Source organism: Prosopis cineraria, unplaced genomic scaffold (assembly GCF_029017545.1).
Source record: "Prosopis cineraria cultivar Desert tree isolate PC_DT_omini unplaced genomic scaffold, ASM2901754v1 PC1, whole genome shotgun sequence".
NCBI lineage: Eukaryota > Viridiplantae > Streptophyta > Magnoliopsida > Fabales > Fabaceae > Prosopis > Prosopis cineraria.
Window position 1 is genome coordinate 17,688,753 of NW_026555332.1, and position 20,671 is coordinate 17,709,423.

General features: G+C 34.0%; 1 protein-coding gene and 2 pseudogenes across 2 annotated transcripts; 2 read left to right on the plus strand and 1 right to left on the minus strand.

Annotated features, from left to right (window-relative positions):
* The first annotated feature begins 1,206 nt into the window (after positions 1 to 1,206).
* Positions 1,207 to 2,831, plus strand: LOC129302855 (acidic endochitinase SE2-like; annotated as a pseudogene).
* Positions 2,832 to 10,823: 7,992 nt separating this feature from the next.
* Positions 10,824 to 12,481, plus strand: LOC129319912 (NADP-dependent malic enzyme-like; annotated as a pseudogene).
* Positions 12,482 to 13,051: 570 nt separating this feature from the next.
* On the minus strand, positions 13,052 to 20,290 carry LOC129322582 (uncharacterized). Of its 2 annotated transcripts, none has more exons than XM_054968881.1 (2): positions 19,849 to 20,290; positions 13,052 to 14,247 (listed from the first exon to the last, which is right to left on the minus strand). In XM_054968881.1, exon 2 carries the CDS (start codon positions 14,086 to 14,088, stop codon positions 13,336 to 13,338), a length of 753 nt encoding a protein of 250 aa, XP_054824856.1. In that variant the 5' UTR covers positions 14,089 to 14,247; positions 19,849 to 20,290; the 3' UTR covers positions 13,052 to 13,335. The 2 variants fall into 2 exon arrangements, with proteins under 2 accessions (XP_054824856.1, XP_054824862.1); XM_054968887.1 differs by having other exon boundaries at positions 13,052 to 14,346.
* Between the last annotated feature and the right edge of the window lie 381 nt (positions 20,291 to 20,671).

A 20,671-nucleotide genomic window follows, 5' to 3' on the forward strand; every position in this document is an offset into this window, starting at 1 on the left:
CAACCAAAAAAATTTTAAATCTCTCATTAATTCTATTTTAAAATTTAATAGGTTTTCAACTCTATCACTAGTAGATGTATATACTCTCCTCATCATTATATATAAGATATTTTTAATCGAATCACACAAATCAATAAAAATTAGTTATCTAATTAAAAGCATAACAATATTTTAATTTTACCCATAATTATTGTAAATTAAAAATGAATCTTTTTTTTCAAAAAAAAAATTAATGAGAATACCTATTTTTTCTCGTTTGAATTTAATAAATGTATAATGGTCCATTCATTAAAAAAATGCTAATAACTTCTTATATTTAGGAACAAAAAAAAAGTTCTAGAAAACTTCTTATATATAAGAAGGGAGAAAGTATAATACTCCAATATATAATAATATTCCCAACATTTAATCGGGCAAAAGAGAAAAGATGAATACAATAATTATTATGGTGTCCTATAAGTAATATTAAAATAAATAATCTCATTCTTTACCCTATGAATAGGACTAATGGTGGAGCCACATTGTCGTCTTGTTTATATTTTTGCCCTTTGAACTAAATAGAAAATATTTAAACTCAAAAGCTTATTAAATCTATAATATTTTAATGATTGACATAAAATATAAATAGCATATTTACATAAAAGACCAAGTCAACCAGTTAAATATAATTTTCTTAAAAAATAATGATTAATTTACTTTTGTTACTACAATTTTAGTGCTACTTTAATTATTATTTTATAAAAAAATTATTAATTTTCAAATTAAATTCTCATACACCCTTTAGCTCCTGATCTTGGCTCCGCGCCCCGAACAGGACGAGAGGAGTATCCTATTACTTCAAAATATGCATCATTGATGAAGACAATATAACCCAGCTGTTCCAGTGAGAAGCGTGGCCTTTCAAAAGATTATGTGTTATTTCCTAAAACTAAAAGCTCAAAATTATTCCGTTCTTACGGCGGCTCGTACTATCAGTCCATGCGGATCGCAAAACCCCCTTAGTTTCAAGACAAATGAACTTTTGATTACGTCAATGAAAATGAAGGCATATTCGCACTATTTTCTAAGCCTCATTATTAATTCTCTAACTGAGAAGCCTCATATTGTTGTTGTTGTTATTATTAATATTAATACCCCACAAGCTCACTTCAGAAGGCTGCACAGCTCAACGATTCTTCTGAAGCATCATCTTAATTAATTATCTCTATGGCTTTCAAATCTTCATCAGTGAGTTGTTATTCATTCTTGTTTGTGGTATTATCTGTAGCAGCGTTTGGTTCAAAAGCTGGTAAGATCGCTGTGTATTGGGGCCAACACAGCCAAGAGGGAAGCTTACAAGACACGTGTGCTTCTGGGAACTACGAATTTGTCAACACTGCATTCTTATCCTCCATTGTAAATGGCTCTGTTCCTGTTGTGAACCTCGCAGATCACTGTGACCCAACTAGTACTTGTGCTACATTGAGCTCTCAGATTAAATCGTGCCGGCAACAGAACATCAAGGTATGCTGTACATGTGCAGATATTAATATAATCTTCTTGTAAACAAAAATTCTCATTACAATTGAAGAGTTATACATTTGATACTTATCAAATATCTATTTATAATTGAAACTCATGCAATTATCTGGATTAATATTTTTAATTTAATTTTCAAAAAAATTATTGAATACTTAAATATCATTAATTTAATATTGTGGGACCTAAATGCTGTTCTCCATAAAGAATATGCATAGATGGGGGGCAGGGGTACGGTCTCTAATGTGCCACATTTGGCGAATGTATTTTGTAATGTTCTAATTTTTCAACTTTATTTTCTTTTTTTCTGTAGATCATGAGCTTTTTCATAAAATAAGAAGATTTTGACATCTTGAACTTCAAGAATATAAGTTTTTGTATTTTTTTATGATTTTTTAAAGAAAACTATCAAATTATACACTTTTATCTTTGAAAAATTACAAAAGAATACATATTTTTGTCATTTTAAGATTTCAAAATATCGATGTGTCTCTTATTTTATATAAAAATTAATGCTCCAAAGAAGAAGAAAAAATCAAAGTTGAAAAAGTAGGGCATTACAAAAGACTATTAAAAAAAGTTACATTAGAAATTTCTAACCCATCTTGAACTGGGTGGTCTTTCCAATTATAAACAGCTCAGATATTCATTCGCCAACTATTAATAATGTTAGTTTATATAATATAATCTACTAGGTATTCCTGTCCATAGGAGTAGCTTCTGGGTCCTACAATCTTTCCTCACCCAACGATGCAAACCAGGTAGGTTCTTACCTTTGGAAAAACTTCCTCGGAGGAACATCCTCGTACCGACCACTTGGCGATGCTGTGTTGGATGGAATTGACTTCTCCATCGAAGGTGCAGCCAGTAACGAAAACTTGGACGCGCTTGCAGGAAACGTCTCAGGTTATAATAATAACCATAAAAGTAACAGTAAGAAAGTGTGCTTGAGGGCTTCACCACAATGTCCATTTCCTGATGCATCTCTTGGGAATGCTCTAAACACAGGCTTATTTGACCATGTTTGGGTTCAGTTTTATAATAACCCACCATGTGAGTATGCTAATAATGGAGACATGAATCTTCTCGAGACTTAGTGGAATCAATGGGTTTCGAGTATTAATGATACTATGATTTTCTTGGGCTTGCCTGCTTCTCCTGAGGCTTCTGCATCTGGAGGTTACATTCCTGCGTCTAATCTCACTTCTCAAGTCCTTCCTGTCATTAAGAATTCTACTAAGTATGGAGGTGTTATGCTTTGGTCTAAGTACTATGACTCTAACTATAGTTCCTTCATAGTCAATTTTGTTTGAATTATTAATCACGTATTTTTATTGTGTGTTGTCTGTATCTGTCATCATTCACACTTTGGGTTGAATAATTGATAATTTCCCTATGGATATTTCTCGTTCAAATGAAGATGTATTCATTTAATAAAAGTTTATTCTTCACATGTTTCTCACTAGCCAGGGCAAAATACTTGTAAATTTATGAACTTTAATTTGTAAATATTAAATATTTACTTACTAATTTGCAATGTTTGACTTGTAAACATTAGAGCATTAATATTTTAATAAAAATATTTTTCAACAATTTATGTTTGATTGGTTAGTGACCGGTCAAGGATTATCAATCACTAGTCAACAACCACCAATAGCAAGTCAATGTTAGTCAAAGAGGTGAGAGTCTAAGGATATTTATGTCATTTTACATAGTAAATTAATTACAATAAAGTTTTATAAGATTTAAATGTATTTTCATAAATTCATGAAATTTATTTATAAATAAATATTTTATATGAGACCTATTTTTAATTTTCCAAAAAAAAAATTCAGACATTAACTTTGGTCATATTTGAAAATTATTTTTATAGGTGGCTTTATTTTACCATCTAAATGTCTAATCAAACTCCAATCTTCCCCATGGCTGTTTGCCACCTCACCATCATCTATGAGACTTCATAACATCGTTTATCCCTGTTAAATGGCTTTAAGGACCTGTTTGGTTGGAGGCCCTCCCCCAATTTTGGGGATGCCCCCCTCCCTTCCTCCTCCCCCTCCCATCCCCTCCCTTCCCCTCCATTTAAACCAAACAGAGCCTAAAAGAGAGAAGCTGACAAATTTAATCATGTAAACTTAAAGGACTTCATAAAAAAAATGTAGGAATTTGATTTAAAACTTAATAAAATTATAAGCACTGGAAAATTAATTTTCCCTACTTTAAAAGGAAAACATCAATTAGTACTTTATAAAAAAAAGGTTTTTTGAAGAGTTTCTCAACTCCTTTAGGATATCAGTATAAAATCAACAAATTTATATAAAAAAAGCTAAAGTGTTTTTTTTCATTTTTATGAGTATTACTAACCTATATACTTCCTTCATACCACAATATAAATCATTGTTAATAAATTTATTTTTTTTATAAAAAAAAAGCTTGGTTAAGATCTTGGTTTTTTAAATTTTTTTTACATCTTTTCAATCATGCCTTTGAATGTAATAAATATAATATTTGTCTTATTTGAAACACGCTTGTCAATTATTTAATAAAATGTGGTTATGTTTGAAAAAAAATATATTTAACACCTACCTAATATCTTATATTTTAGACCAACAAAATTTATAAAAAACAACTTATATTATGATTTAGAGCGAGTATTATATAGTATGAAGGGTACGGTACGAATCACCTCTGCTAGTAGTCATTTTAATTTTATTTTTATCATTTGAAATTTTTTTCATAGTATAAGGAGTAAATTCCGCTTATAACCAAAAAAAAAAAAAAACACCTCTCTCAAGATATTAAAAATAGTGGAGTACTTCTCCTAAGTTACTTCTATCACTCACAACTTTAGTTAATTATCTTCTAATATCTTTATTGGGTCCTTTAAGTTTTCTCCATTAGTCCTTTATGTATAAAACTGTTAAAAAAGGACTAACGATGTTAAAAAAAACCATTATCTATTGATGAGATGGCAGGCTCTTAAATAAAACTTGTTAGGTTGGATCTGATTAAAAATATGAGTGGAAAATCAAAGCCACATCTAAAAATACTCCTCCTTACCAACAACTCTTAGAGTGGTAAGGAGTAGCCCAACCATGCCCATCAATTATGGTAAATCACAAGGGCAATAGGCGTCACACACAGGGACCAAGACTATGGTCTACACATCTTCACAAAGTGAACTCCCACCTCTAGCTATATATGAATGCTCATACATTCTTGAGTCCCACTAGTGGATCATAATCAACACTCTAAACTAGAACTTTTTAGCTTTATACAAAGCAGGGCTAATACCTCTACCTTAGACTAGGGTTTCACTTTCACATGCATACACAACTGCCATACTACATATGCATCAGTTTCATGCAATAACTCATATACCTTAACCATCAATCTTATCAAACAAGTTATAGCAAGCAAGGATTGATTATTGTTTAAACCCAAATGAATTATTATTATGCAAAATGAATACTGGTTCTAAAAGCTTGAGTTGTCAGCTTTTCAATCACTGGTACAAACATGAAATTTAAAGGGTACTCTCTACATTGGTTATAAGGAAAACAATGTAAAAAGTTAAGTCGGTGGCATTTTTATAATTTTGGTGAAGTATAGTATAGTTTATATAGTGGGTGAACCAACACCTAATGCAGAAAATATTTTCTACATTGGGTAACCCACTATAGAAAATGAATTTTTTATAGTAGGTGATCACCCGCTATAAAAAATTCATTTTCTACAGCTATGGTTTCACCCACTATAAAAAATTATTTTCTACAATAGGTGACAACCTTACCCAATGTAGAAAAGTGATTTTCTATATTGGGTGAGGTTGTCATCCGTTATAGAAATTTTTGTAATTAACATTTCCTCCCCCCTCATTTTGCTCCCATTAGTTGTCTCCTCCCTTATTTCATTTTCCTCCTGCACGCCCCCTCCCTCATTTCCTCCTTCTTTGACGCCTCCTCCTTTGGCATCAACAGCGAAGCTCCTCCCTCAATCGAATGCTCTTCCCCCAACCTCCTCCTTCTCCCTCGGCCAGATGCCCCTCCACCTCCCATTCCCCTTCCCGCACCCCTTCCCCTTCCCTATCGATCTCATTAACTTCCACCAATATTTGGCCTCCTTTGCAAACAACACTAAAGCCAAAGTCACATTTTGCTCCTTTGAGCATGGTACTGCCCCAAAAATTGTTTTGATTTGCTCAATACAAACCTTAGCTTCCCCTTCATTCATAGTCTCATCAAAAGTAGGTAAATGGAATCGTGAAAAACTCTTCCAAGCTGATCTATGGAGTTTTACGAACCATTGCCACCTAAAGCCCCAGATTGCTTAGGTGCACTCTCTTCGTATGCTTCATCCTCTTCTTCATACATGTTTTCCTCCTTTTCAATAGTTATGTTGTCGCCACTTCACCTTTCATTTTTAGGTATACCTTGTCCTCATGCCGAGTTATAGATTTCTTGCATCAAATTCCTCATTCCAAGTAATAGGGCCTTATTTCCCTATGACTCATTCCTTGGTTGCTCTAATTTTTGACCAATCAAAATATAATTCTCTAATAGTAGCTCATTAATCTCCAGTACCACCTCCATATTGGATGGGTTACTACTAGTAACAATTCTAGCAAATCATCTTCTTACCATCCTTTTCCTTCTCCTAAGGATGGAAGTAATTAAAAAAGAGGGATTGGACAAGTTAAACAACTATACAAGGGGAAGGTAAGTGTAACGAATATATATGCCAACTTTTACACATAAATGCAACAAACAACACAATCGAGCATATCAATCACATATACCAGTCTCAAAAGGTAAGTGTAACATATACAAGTCATGGAATGCATGAAACTGATACTAAATTGTAATGTCATCCCTAACATTACCAAATACACAGACATATGACATGAAATAGTTATGATAACCTAGACTAATTAAATCCCTTTTAAATAGCTATCATAAAACAAGGTTAGAAAGAAGTTTAAAAAATTGAGATCCCTAGAAAAACCCTTTTTGAAATATGTTTAAGCTCAAACTCTAGTTTAAAAAAATTACACAAGATAACAGAAGCATATGAACCCATAACAACATTAAGAAATGCAATTGGAACAATCTAGAAAATTCTAGATTTTACACAGTGCACTATGGCATAGACCATAACCACCTCGACAGACTATACAGAGGGACTGCCTCCCTCTCTATACATTGCACCATGGCACACGCCTACTACCATGATAGCAGCATCCTAGAACCAACTTCTGAAGCACGCTATTTTGTCATCCAATGTCCGATTTGAGCGATTCAAGCATCCACATGTAGTTTTTAAAGCCACCTAGCTATTAGAATTAGTCTTACAACTAAATTCTCAAGCCATTAAAAATTGGACACCCGAACATAAAATGGTCTATTTTCTTTCCAAAACAATTACCAAAGTGTCCAAACTCATATACCAAGTGCCAATAACAGTGATACTACTTGAACTAGCTTAAATGGACCACATACAATCTAAATGCATAGTTAAATCACAATAACATCCTATACACGATTTAGCCATCAAAATCCCTAATTTAGCATAAATTCAAAGGGGTACAACAACTCATAATAATCATTCCTCTGGCCATTCCAAACACACAATCAACATAAAAACAACATCTATACTAGTATTTTGGCCTCTCATAACTATTATCACAATTACAACATTCCAGGTTGAAATACCCCTAATTAACAACATAATTCATGCAAGTGCTCTCAAAATAACATATGTTTTCTAAGTTGGCATATGCATACTTAATTCATTACAAAATGAAGATAAAGAGAAAGGATTATAGAACTAGACCCCTCAATGATCAATAGCACCTTTCTTCGCTTTGCTTCTATCAGAGCCTTCACCTGAAAAGTGTAACCATAGGGTAAGTCGAGGACTCAATAACCAAATAGTCTAATCAAACTACTCACATGTGAGAATAGTAGTAAGCATGTGAAGTGACACTTAAAATATATATAGCAAGTTTCATACACATATATATGGCTATATAATGATATGTATAATCAACACTCTATCTTATACCCTCCTTATATCTTCCTACTGAGTCTGTGGGCTGACAACTCAATAAAACTAAATTCATGTGACTGGACTAACTCAAGCTCGCCAATCATAAGAGGTAACCCTGACCAAAAGTGCCATCACCCATTATGGACCACAGATTCCTCCTATCCATGAATACATGGGGTGTCAATGCTTAATCTATCTCACATAGTACTGGAACTTCTACACTAATATAGAACTATGTACCAGGGCCTCTATGGTGCCAGTGTACCATTAGATTTCCAAACAATGTCCCCAACACCACACTAGAATGAACTCCCACCCTTTCACGATGAACATGTCAAACATATGCTCAACAATTTCATACATAATCATAACATATAGTTTCCTTTATAATAATCATATCTACCATAAACCAGAGAATTTCACAAGCACTTACACTTGAATATAGAATTTAGTCTTCAAAATCTCAATATTCAAAACATGATTTTCCATTCCACTTCACATGAAATTTCTAAATCATAATCATTTCATATTAATACTAAACTAGTACAAAACAAGAACATTAGCTTAACATTAACCACAACCATCCAAACATGCAAATAGGGAGTTTAGACAATTTGGTTACCTTAACCCTTTTATCACTAAATGGGTTACCATGGTCAAACAATGGCCCCTCACATGTCTACTAGCATAACAATGCTCAATTAATATTTAATATACAAGATTAAATATTTAATCATTAATCCACACACTGATTAACCCCTTTTTAACATAATTTTGAGTACCCATTATACTCAAAGCCTTAATTTAACCTTACCAATTCTCTTAACACACTCCATTAATTTCATTTAGTACCTAAACACTTTAATAACACCACTTCATTATCCCCATTGCTCCCCAACTCCCACTTTTCACTTAGGGTTAGTCCAAACCCTACCCAAAAACTTCAAATCACTATACAATCCATAAACCTAAGTTTTAAGGCTTGATTTAACTCCCCAAGACCTTAACTAAATCAATAGGTTTAGTTATAACTCAAGGAAAATGAAAATCAAATCCCATATTAACCCAATCATACAAAAATTCACATAAAAAAGGAAGGAGAGGAATAGCAAGCTACCCAAATGGTGATTCTTACTCAAAATGCTCTTGAAATGCTCCTAAGATGAAGCCCTAGCAAAGCAAAATGCTTCCTCCATTGTCCCTCTCATGATTCTTTTATTTTCTCTCTCTGATTTCTGCTTGTGTGCAAACTGCTAAGTGCAAATTTTTAGCACATCAATTAAAGCGCATGGTGTGTCCATCATGGCGAATGGCACAAGGAAGCTCAAAGCAAATTTAGGCATCACTCCGTGCCTTGGTCCGCTCTAACTCTGACCTAACCCTCATCTAAGTTTGTCTAATGATCCAGCAATCACATTAGTCTTCCAAAACATCATTTATTTAAAATTCACATAAATTTACCAATTTACCCTTCTAAGCACTTTAAATTTTAAGGTTTGAAACTTAGGATGTTAGACCAATAACTCGCATTATTTTATAGTTAGAAGTTTCGTACATGGCATTGAGAGAGATAATAAGGGTGTCCGATAAAGACTCAATTCCTATAGTATCAATATCACTGTCCACAAGTTGAATATTAGGAGATGACCCATTTGATTCATTCTTAGTGAGTTCCATCAAGAAGATTTGAGTCTTTTATTTTTGCACATAGTTATGGCTTAGCATGGCACTCCTTCAACTCACTTCGAGATAGTCTCTACTTGAAAGAATAATTTGAGCACCTTGTTCCTCCTTTAGTCAAACTCGACCCCACCGTAGAAGATGACACTCCCTTCCTGCTATCGGTCAATAACGGCTTATCCTTGCTAGGATAGGTTAAAGCATTTGGCGGTAAGCTAGGAGTAGGTAATAAACCTTTGGTAGAGTATGAACTAGTGAAAGCTTACCTGATATAGTAGCCATATTAAATTGGGATAGTGCATCCAGATGAGATTCCTGCAATCAAGCAAGCTTGAATGCTTCTAACAAAGACTAAGGGTGTAATAGCTTAACCCCCGTCGCGAGCTCTAGATTGAGACTACCAATAAAGTAACTAATCTTCCTATTTTCAAGAAGATTGAGTTTGCAGATGAGATATTCAAAATCCCATTAATAATCAAAAACTCGACCCATCTGCCACAAATGCACCAAGTCTTCCATCGGATCTTCATTCAGGGGTCCGTATCGAATACGGACAGCTTCAGCAAAAGTGTGCCAAGGCACAACACCATTCAAACCCTTCTCAAAATGTTGAAACCATTTATACGCACAAAGCGATGCTTACTAGAATGGTTCACCGATTCTTAAGCATCCCATCCAAAGCAAATAAATGTTCCCACTTGACCAACCATGTCTCACCTTTAGTAGTAGAAAAAGAAGGAAAATCAAGCTTTGTGTATAAAGTTGGAATGTGATAATCACCATCTAACTGTCCCCAATCACGCAGAACCTGTATATCACCCACCTGAATAGAGAGCCGACGTACCATATCCGACAAACCAAGGATCTAATTGCGCAACTCATGAGTACCCTACAGTTGAGCCTCAAGACAAGTGAAACAAGTATCTATGTCCAGTCATAACTTGTCCTCAACTTCCTTAGCAATAGCAATCGAGCAAGTACCATCAACCATAGGAGCGTCCTGCTCTAATATCAATGATAGCCCTGAAAAGAAAAAATAGACGCAACAGAACACAGAAAAGGCGAGGAGAGAGATTGAGAGAAGAAAGAAATTCATAGAAGAGAAAAGAAGGATCTAGAATAGAATTTCACTTAATCGATATCCAGTATAGTGCCATGCATACTGATATATAACCACTCACGATCACGTGCCTATTACTTAACAGAATGGAAATTTAGTAAAAGCCCATAAAAAAGCCAACTTATTTAGAAACCATGTGTTGACTAACAGAATTCATAAGATATATCCTATCATTATATTTGTTCATAGGGTTATACTTACTAGTAAACAACAATTTACTCCCGCTGTGGATGTGAATTTGCTTTTGCAAGTTCCATTTTTATTCATTGCCCCCACTTCCTAATTGATTGTAGTCTTCTATACAAGACTCTTCATTGCTTCATTAACATCCCTTGCTATACTTTCAGCTAAGATACTAGCTGTAAAGGCTTTCAAAGTGGGAGATAATTTGTCATAAGGCTATAGGCCAAACCTTGATTATTGTCAATGGATATTATTTAACATTGCTGTTTGCTACATGAAACTGACCTTCAATATCCAAACTAAGTTAATGCTTGTTAAATTGTCGGAAGAAAATGCAGAACAGAAGAATTTCAAGGAAAGAGTTACATGTACATTCTACCAAAGAGAAACGGTCAAAAAATGATTTTGATGAGGAGATGCTCAGCCCTGTTCTTAAGTAAATCTCCTCTCCCACCTTCTTTTCCTTGAATATTTTGGAGATAGGAACCATGACACTTATATCTGACGTGCGTTTTTTTAATGAATTTCTCCTGTTCCACTTCCTCCTGTCAATACATGAAAAATTTGACAATTAAATCTCAAATTCCTCATGTATGTTTTCTCAAATATTGTTAAAAGTAGAAATGTTATTTTGTGCTTTTTATTCCCATTTTGTGTATTAAGTCAAAGATTCTGTTTTCTGATGTCATCTTTGCTTATTGTTCCATGCTCCGCATGTTACTTTATTGTCTTCATTCTAGTTCTCTTATACAGCTTAATTTTCATATTTTTACTTATCACTGTTTGTGCTCTTACATTTTCTGTTTGTGAATACTGCAAAGCATGTATTTTTATATCTTAATTGTAATATATTCCAAAGAGTATCCATATTGATTCAAAGAAACCTATGTTAATAGTAAGCTGATCAATTGGTATGTGTCAGTTGCAATTCCAGATGATTGTTTCAAGTTTCTTCAGATGAAATTTAAGATTTTCTCAATTCTTGTTTTGCTCTGGTTGCATGGAACTAACCTTGGATCCCCTCCTTCAATTATTGTCTGTTGAGGAAAATGGACAGCGAGAGATTTTTAAATGAAAAATTATATGACCAGTTCAGCACGGAGAACTTATCAGACATTAATTCTGATGATGAAATGCTCAGCTCTGTTTTCAAGTAAATCTCTCTCACCTTCGTTTTGCCAATTGGAGTCCACTTGATCCTGTTGAATAAAAGGGCAAAATCTATGCTTCTGGCCAGGTTTTACAATCTCTTGGACCTTATTTTATGTGATTCTTCTTTAAACGGTTCAACGACTAAGAATCATGTACTTGCCTTCCTTGGCAATCCAGGCAAACAAAGCTTACACTTTCCCAGGCCTCATTCTGGGTTCAGTAATCTCGGGAGCAATTCGTGTACATGGTGATATGCTTCTAGCAGCCAGTAAGTGGGTGATGACAAATGTAGCATTATACATACATTATATTCTGTTCTTCATTTCTTCCACTGTAAATGTCTTTTATAAAAAGTAGAAATCCAATAATCCGTAGTAATTACTTGTGGTTGTTAAAATAACAAAGAAATGCTCAAGTTAACGTCATTACTATGTCATGCACAGCGGAAGCCTGGGCTAAACAAGTGATAGAGGAGAACAACAAAAAGGGATGGACATACCCACCATTCTCTGACATCAGAAAAATCTCAGCTAATATAGCTGCTAATGTTGCTGCCAAGGCATATGAACTAGGTGTGGACGCTTCTCATTCGCTTAAACTTTTTTCAACCCATTTCATACTACTAACCTGAGTCTCAGGAATGCATGCATTCCCTTCCTGAACTCATGCAATTATTGAACTATGATTGTAGGGTTGGCTACACCTCTCCCTCGCCCTGAAAATCTTGTGAAGTATGCTGAAAGCTGCATGTATACCCCTGTCTACTGCCACTATCGGTGAACAGTGGGCCCAAATACTCCTGAGGTTTTAAGAAAGGATGTGTGTGCACGACATATTGAATAGTGTGCTTTTTATGCAGAAGAATTGAGTGATTCTATGCTTACCATTATGAAAATCCTTTCTAGTGTCATGTAATGCCAAAGGGTATTAAAACTTGCCTTGAAAACTGTTTGAGGAGGCGTTTTGGCCTGAGTTATTTAGCCTTGAACCACTTTGTCTTATCCTGTTAGGAAATGTAGCCTCTGGCTCCAGTCTTCATAATGGCTTACTAGTTTTTAATGATGACATTCTGATGTTTATCAATCAAGTTTATTGTAATCATACAGCAATTGTTGATCAGCATGCTCAAGAAAGCATATATCTCCACGTGCACTTTCCTTATTATTATTTTTTATTTCAATACTCGGAAAATGGAATCCAATTATTGATGCAAATATTCCCGTTTCTTCTTTGGCAAATGTATATAATAATCTATTAATCATCATGGGCAAGAAGCATTCCCCACTTGCACCATTTTATTTTCAATACTGAAATCTAAATGGAATCCAATTATTTACGCAAACATTCCTGTTTCTTTTTGGCCAATGAATAAATTTATAATAATGATTCATATAAGCATTGGCAAACGCAAGGAGTGGTAGACTTTTTTCTCTGAGCAAACAATTTATGATTCCATAAATTGAGAGAGCAAAGTACAAGTCAAGCCATAGTATCAGCAAACTTGAGAATTAAATAAGAAATATGACAAGGCAATTCTATTTCTCATCGTGTTACATCTTAAAAATTTACCGAAGGAAGGGGTCTTCCTCACGATTGTAAATACCTATGCTAAGTAACAACCAGCAAAATACTTCTCATTTGCCGTAGTTTTGATGCACCCTTGTGAACCCAGAAATGGCCTTCACTAAGGAACCGTATCTCATGGAGTTCAATGATCCCATGTGCACAATCTCCGTGTACTTCATTCTCCATGCAGGAAAACCAAGGTGGCACCTCACAGGTCCATAAACCAACAAAAGGTTAGGTTCATGGCCTCTATAACCAACAATATCCAAAGCCTTATCCAATTGAGGTTCTGTCAAGTTTTGACCATCAAGTGCTCCATCAAAATTATGTCGTTTCAAATTTTGAGCAAAAATCCAGTTGGCTGCTTTTGTCATCCCTTCCTTCCCATCTGCATACGAAACAAATTCTATGGCCATATGATTTGGACCATGGAGTGCGTCAGCTTCATTAGCTTCCTCAATCTTCAATTTCTGCAAAATCGTTGTCTTAGATTTCTTGAGCACTCCAATCCTGTCATAGAGGCATACGTTCTTCACACCAATAGAATCCAACCACTGCAAAAGCTCAACAACTTTTGAAGTCTGATGAGCATCGTCACTTTCTATCACAATTGCAATGTACTGAAGCTTCCCCAAATTACAAAATTCGTAGCTTTTCAATACTCCCCAAGAGATCAGGAAGCTTTCACATGTATTACCCAGAGCTAATATGGAATACCAAATGCTGACAAATATATGGAGAGTGCGCCATAAAAGTCGAAGCCCAAGATTGCTAATACTGACAGTCCCACACGACTTCTGAACTCCATAGTAAGACTCCATGAATTCGAACAATCAAACTTGCTGCTTTTTGAATAAGAAACAAGCGTTACCTCTACTTCTATATGCTTATGAAAGGACTTGGGGGGAGTAGTGAGGATGTCGAGGAGGAGGAAGATGCTGATGCCATCCCGCAATTAAGGCCTAGTGATTTGGGAGTCTCTGTGTGTGAAGACGAACAGAGTGATAGTTATTTGGGAAAATACCACAAAAAGGACCTTCTAATATTCTGATTTTTTGATGCACTCCATTCGTTCTTAACTGAAAATAAATTTTTATAGAAAATGATCAAAATAAGTGTTTACCTTGTATAAACTAACAAGTTATTCAAGTTTTGACAACAATCAATTCATGATTAATAACATCACATTTGGAATTTAGCAAAATTGAAAAACAGACAAAACAAATTTAATGAAACAAATGTTTACCTTGCATAAGTAACAAGTCGTTCAGGTTTCAACAGCAATCAATTCATGATTAACAATACATTCAAAATTTAACAAAATTGAAAAACTAACAGTACAAATTTAATAAAACCAGTGTTCACTTTGCATAAACAACAAGTCATTCGAGTCTAAACAATAACCAATTCGTGATTGATGACAACATATTTAAACTTTAACAAGATTGAAAAATTGACAACTCATGTTCAATAAACAAGTGTTCACCCTATATAAACAACAAGCCATTCAGGTTTTGACAACAACCAATTCCTATTTAGTTGTTTCTCTTTCACTAAGAGAGGCAATTAAGTCATTTTTCATAAAAACTTATTTTCAACTAAGAACTAAGAGCATAGTGAAAGATCAAAATCTTAAGATTCTTCTTCGATATAAAATACCTCCACAGGCCCTCAATTAATATTTTCCCTAATTATTGAGCTATCTATTTTTTTGGCTCAAATTTAGCAATTGATTTGTTTTATGTTTAATTTTTCCATATTAGATTAGCCATTGAATTTTTTGGTCACGCCCCAAAACATCAAATGTGACCAGCATGAAATACAAACAATTCAATAAGTACATGATAAATCAACATGCACATACATATATATTCCAAATCATGTTATTTCCTCAAGACCAGAAGATAATACTTCAAATATATAAACATGGACATGGATAAATGTTTACTGACACAATACTCACAATATAAAATGAGATAAATACTATTATCAACAAGTGCATGAAACATACTTTCAAACTCATTATAGCAACAAAATAAACTTCGTAATAGTAATCCTAGCATCAACTTATCCAAAAATTCAAAATAAGAATTCTTTCCAAAAACGAAAATTTAGAGAAGAAAAAAAAAACAACAACAATAACAACAAGCCTTTATCCCACAAGGTGGGGTCGGTTACTTGGATTGCAAGATGTCATTGTACTCTATCATTTATTAAGCTTTTAGGAATATTATTAATTAAGAAATCGCATTCAATAACTTCCAAGAGTGTTTTCTTAGGCCTTTCTTTAGCTCTCTTAATCGGACTCAAAGTTATATGTTCCACTCTTCTCACTGGTGCCTCCCTTGGTCTTCTTTGTACATGCCCAAACCATCTCAACCGATTTTCTACCATTTTTTCCTTAATAGGTGCCACCCTCACTTTTTCGCGTACGTGCTCATTTCAAAATTTATCTTTACGTGTATGTCCGCACATCCATCGTAACATTCTCATCTCTACTATTCCAACTTTATGCTCTTGTTGTCCCGTTAGAGCCCAGCATTCACTAATATATAACATTGCCGGTCTGATAGCAGTGCGATAAAACTTTCCTTTAAATTTATTAGACACCTTACTGTCGCAAATAACTTCTTTAGCTTTTCTCCAATTAAACCACCCAGCTTGAATTCTATGTAAAATATCTCCATTGATTTCGCCATCATTTTGAATAATGGCTCCCAAATATCTAAACTTTTCCACTTGAGGTATAATTTGATCTCCTAATTTCACTTACAAATTATTGTCAAATAGTCCTTTACCATATTTACAATATAAATATTCTGTCTTACTTCTACTCAGACGAAAACCTTTCGACTCCAATGTCCTCCTCCATAACTCAAGTTTGCAATTAACCTCTTCTCTTGTCTCTGCTATAAGAACTATATCATCCGCGAAGAACATACATTTCGAAATTTCCCCTTGAATATGTTCCTTCAAAACATTTAAGATCAAGTTGAACAAATAAGGACTCAGAGATTATCCCTGATATAGTCCAATCTTTATAGGAAAATCTTTTGTTTGACCACTAGGCATTCTTATATTAGTTTTTACCCCCTCATATATATCTTGTATGGCTTTAATATAAGTAATCCGTACTCCTTTTTTTTTTCTAACGCTTTCAAAAGCACTTCTCTTGGTATACGGTCATAAGCTTTTTCCAAATCAATAAAAACCATATGTAGATCTCTATCTTTACAACGATACTTTTTCATTAATTCTCTTAGTAGATAAATCGCCTCTGTAGTTGATCTACCTAGCATAAAACCAAACTGATTCTCAGAAATACTTGTCTCTAATCTCAACCTGTGCTCAATTACTTTCTCCCACAATTTCATTGTGTGGCTCATGAGCTCAATCCCTCTAGAGGAATTCACATAGTACGAGATTTCTATCATAGGCACACAACCCATGTGGATAAATCACCAATCCAACATAACTCATAGACCACGAGAAACAAGTTTGAACGCATAGTCCATGAGGGTAACTAATGAATTCGGCACAACTTAAAGCCACAAATATCAAGTGTAGCACATGGGCTGCGAATTTCAGGCGTAGCTTGAAGATCACAAATAATAAGCATAACTCGAAGGCCACAAATAATAGGCATAACTCAAAAGCCACAAATAACGAATGCACTGTGTTTAATTCCTCTATAAATATTCCTAGGTATATCAAAAAATCAACTCTTCAATATATGAAACTTTTTGTTGTAAAAGGATCCAAAAATATCTATAAGTTATTTTTTCAAACTTTCTTTCATAGACTCTTATATGCTTGTAGAAACTTTCTTTCAGAAATAAAAAGATTCTCATCACTATAAAAATACTTGCAAAAATCTCAATTTCAAATATTTATCAAATACTTTATAAATCCCACTTTCAAATCTATATCCAAATACTTGCTAAAATCTCTTTTAGTATGATGATGCCCTTTTAAGCAATGGAAATTCATAGTTTGGAAATAAATATATGTCAATATAGTTTATAATTCATGCCAAAGCGAATCATCATTTATGTATAAATATTCTATAATCCATTTCAAAATGCAATTTACCAAACCCAACCCAAAATAGATGTATACTACAAGCAATGCATTCAGTTCAAAAATACTTGTACAATAAACTTCCCAATAAACCGAAATTTCACACCATACCACAATATGAATTAATATTCAGACATACTAGGAGTCAAAAGATAGCTATCTTTCTGTTAAAAGAGTAAATCAAGGACTTGGAAACAACGTAATCATGTTATAACATCTTTAGATATTCTCAAAATCTATTCAGTGCATAATTAAACCAAAGAAATTTAAGATAATGAATACCTAACCAAATATAAATGACTCAACTCTTCATTGAGAGTTTAGTGAAGCTTTAGTAACATATCCAACACTTATAAATCAATAAGGAGAATAAATAATACTTAATTCTATATAGTTCTTTTCTTAAGCATTTCATTAGGATTCCCTATAGAATGAAAGAGAATAAAACTATGCATGCCTAGCAATTAAAAAAACAACAGAAAAACATTCTATTGCTATCTAAACCCATAAAGTTCAATAGCACTCCTCCACACTTCTGCTACTCTACTCTGATAAATTTAATAGTACATGTTTAATTACTACCCTATTTAAAATAAAATCAATTTTTTCCTAACATTATAGAAACTAAATTACAAACTTTAAATGAGACCAACATCATAATCAAGTGAAATTTGAGGACTAAAAGAGTAGTTCAACCAAATTAATAATTAACAACCTTGAAAGCTTTAAATTTGGGTTTGATCTTAGGCATATAACCATGATATCCAGTGTTTCTCCACCAAACTATGAAACACTTTTAGATTTCTAGTGACTCAAACGCTAATATTCAAACAAGAAAACTAAATCAACCATATTTAGGAAAAACAGCATGGAATACCCAAGATATTATTGACAAGCATAAACCTTAAAAATCAAATATCTTCTCGTGTCGATCATTCTCTTCATATTGGGCAGACCCACTTTCAAAAAATTACTTTCCTACAAGTACCACTTTCAACAAATCAAGCTGAAAGCATGTAGGCCATCTAATTTGAGATCTTGCATGAGGGAAGAGTCATTCTTCATGAAAATAAATATTAATTAATCCAACCATTCAGGCATTGGATTCACAAAATCAAGTGTCAAAGCTGTAGTGCATCACATAATTATCAACATCCCATCCACAAATTTCCCAAGTTTCAAAGTATCAAATAAATAACTTCTTTTATAATTATATAACGTTATCATCATGTTTATCCAATTCCATTAACTTCATTTCTCAAACCTTTCATCAATAACTTTATAAACATGTCCCAGAAGTTATCATAAGAATAAATAAACTTCATTCTTGAATTATCAACCAAATGTCATTCTCAAAATTCTCTAATTTTATTTCTGATTTGCATTATAGAAAATAATTACCTCCTATGTAATCAATAATAGTGTGTGTGTGTGTGTGTGTGTGTGTGTGTACTAAATAACAATCCATCAAACATAAAAGATTCTTTTTAGGAACCAAAGCTTTCCACCACATATTACACACACACACACACACAGAGTAAAGGTTTATAGAATTTATGTGGGCTGGAAACTTGTAATCGAGTCAAGAAAATGTCTGCTTTAAATTATAAGTTTGAAAAGACAATGTTGAAGTGGTAAGCTTGATATCATAAGAACTTTTTTTCTATGCAAACATGACACTAGTGCTCATCAAATTCCCACCCCCACCCCTATGAAAAAAAAATAATAATAACCTAGTCAGCAACAAAAATGATACATAGGAATAAGTCAATATGCAGAGACTGAATTTGAAAACATGCAGCCCATCAAACAGAGAAAAGAAAACGCATACAAGGATTCTTTAAACTCTACTCCCTTTTACCTTTACACATGAAATTGAAGAGGAGCTAGGGCAGTATAGAATAAAGGCTCTGGACGTATAATTCTATTCTCCTGTAAGTTCATGACATCGACGTTTCAAAGCAATATTAAAAATGATGCTTTAATATTTTGGTTCAAGTTCTTAATTTTGGGGGTTCCTGGTATAGGGCACACATCATTTCCCTGCTGATGAACCCAGGCCAACACTGGCTGAGACGGAGGCCATCCCTTCCTTGTAGCCATCTCACTAAGCCTCTCAAATATATAAATTCATGCATATATATTCAAATAATGCCTATATCTTTCTGAGCCTCAACACAAAGACTAAACAAACTACATAACGATTCTTTAATATTCCAATCAAATTCTTCTTCTACACATTTTAACAAACACCTTGTATGCGTTAATTAACAAACCATTCAATCAAAGTTCTAAAGCTTCAAATCTCTTGCTCAACAATCTCCCAACATCAATATTTAAAATTATCATGCTACACAAACCCAACTGTCCATCAAGAAATGATTTAAACCCAAGAAAAATTCAAATACACATCCATTTTCCTCAAGCATCAACTAAGCAATCATCCAAGTCGCAAAACTCACACAAAAAAGGCAAGAGAAAGATGATGAAGCTTGACTCACCAAGAAGCAAAGGAGGTAATGGATGGAAGGATTTGAAGCCTCCAACACAAAACAGCATCAACGCAGAACAAAACCGAAGACGACACTAGCCACGGCTGACAGTGTGAAACAGGGGAAGAGAAAGAAAAATCACGAGCTTTGTCTCTATAAGCGACGATAGTTGCACCATAATCGCCGGTGGCCAACGAAAAGGACGGAGGAGGAGGAAGAAAGGAAGAAGTCGAGCTCTCGCCCTCCCTCCTTCAAGCTGCAATATGGACAGAAGAAGAGGAAGGTTTCAGCATAGCCACACTCGCCCGTGACGAACACAACGGTGGAGGAAGACAGGAGCGCAATGGAGGAGGACAAAGGGTTTCGACTGATCTCTCTCTCTCACTGGTCCCCAATTGCGCGAGAAAAAATGGAGGGATGAGGGAAAACAAAAATATTTGATATGCTTTTCTTTAAGGGCATCAAGGTAGGCTGTAACAAAAATAAAAAAATGCTCCTTAAGATAGGAACCTTAAATAGAGGCTAGCGCTACAGGCAAATTTTCACAGGACCACCTGTCTCTCTTGTCAAACGTACTTCAAAATATATTTAAAATACTTTATCAAAAATTTTATTATTTTTTTTCCTAAAATTTCTGGAATATTACATTTTTAATTTAAAAAACATGCCCAGACGTTGCTGTTTATCATCAATTCAATTGTATTATAAGAAATTTTCTAGTTTTCAAGATTCAGAATTAAATAGTTGGAATTGAATTGAAATATATAATTAAAAAACTAATAAAAAGTCTCAATTATTGGAATTCTATTAGCAGTAGTATTTGGCAAAGAAG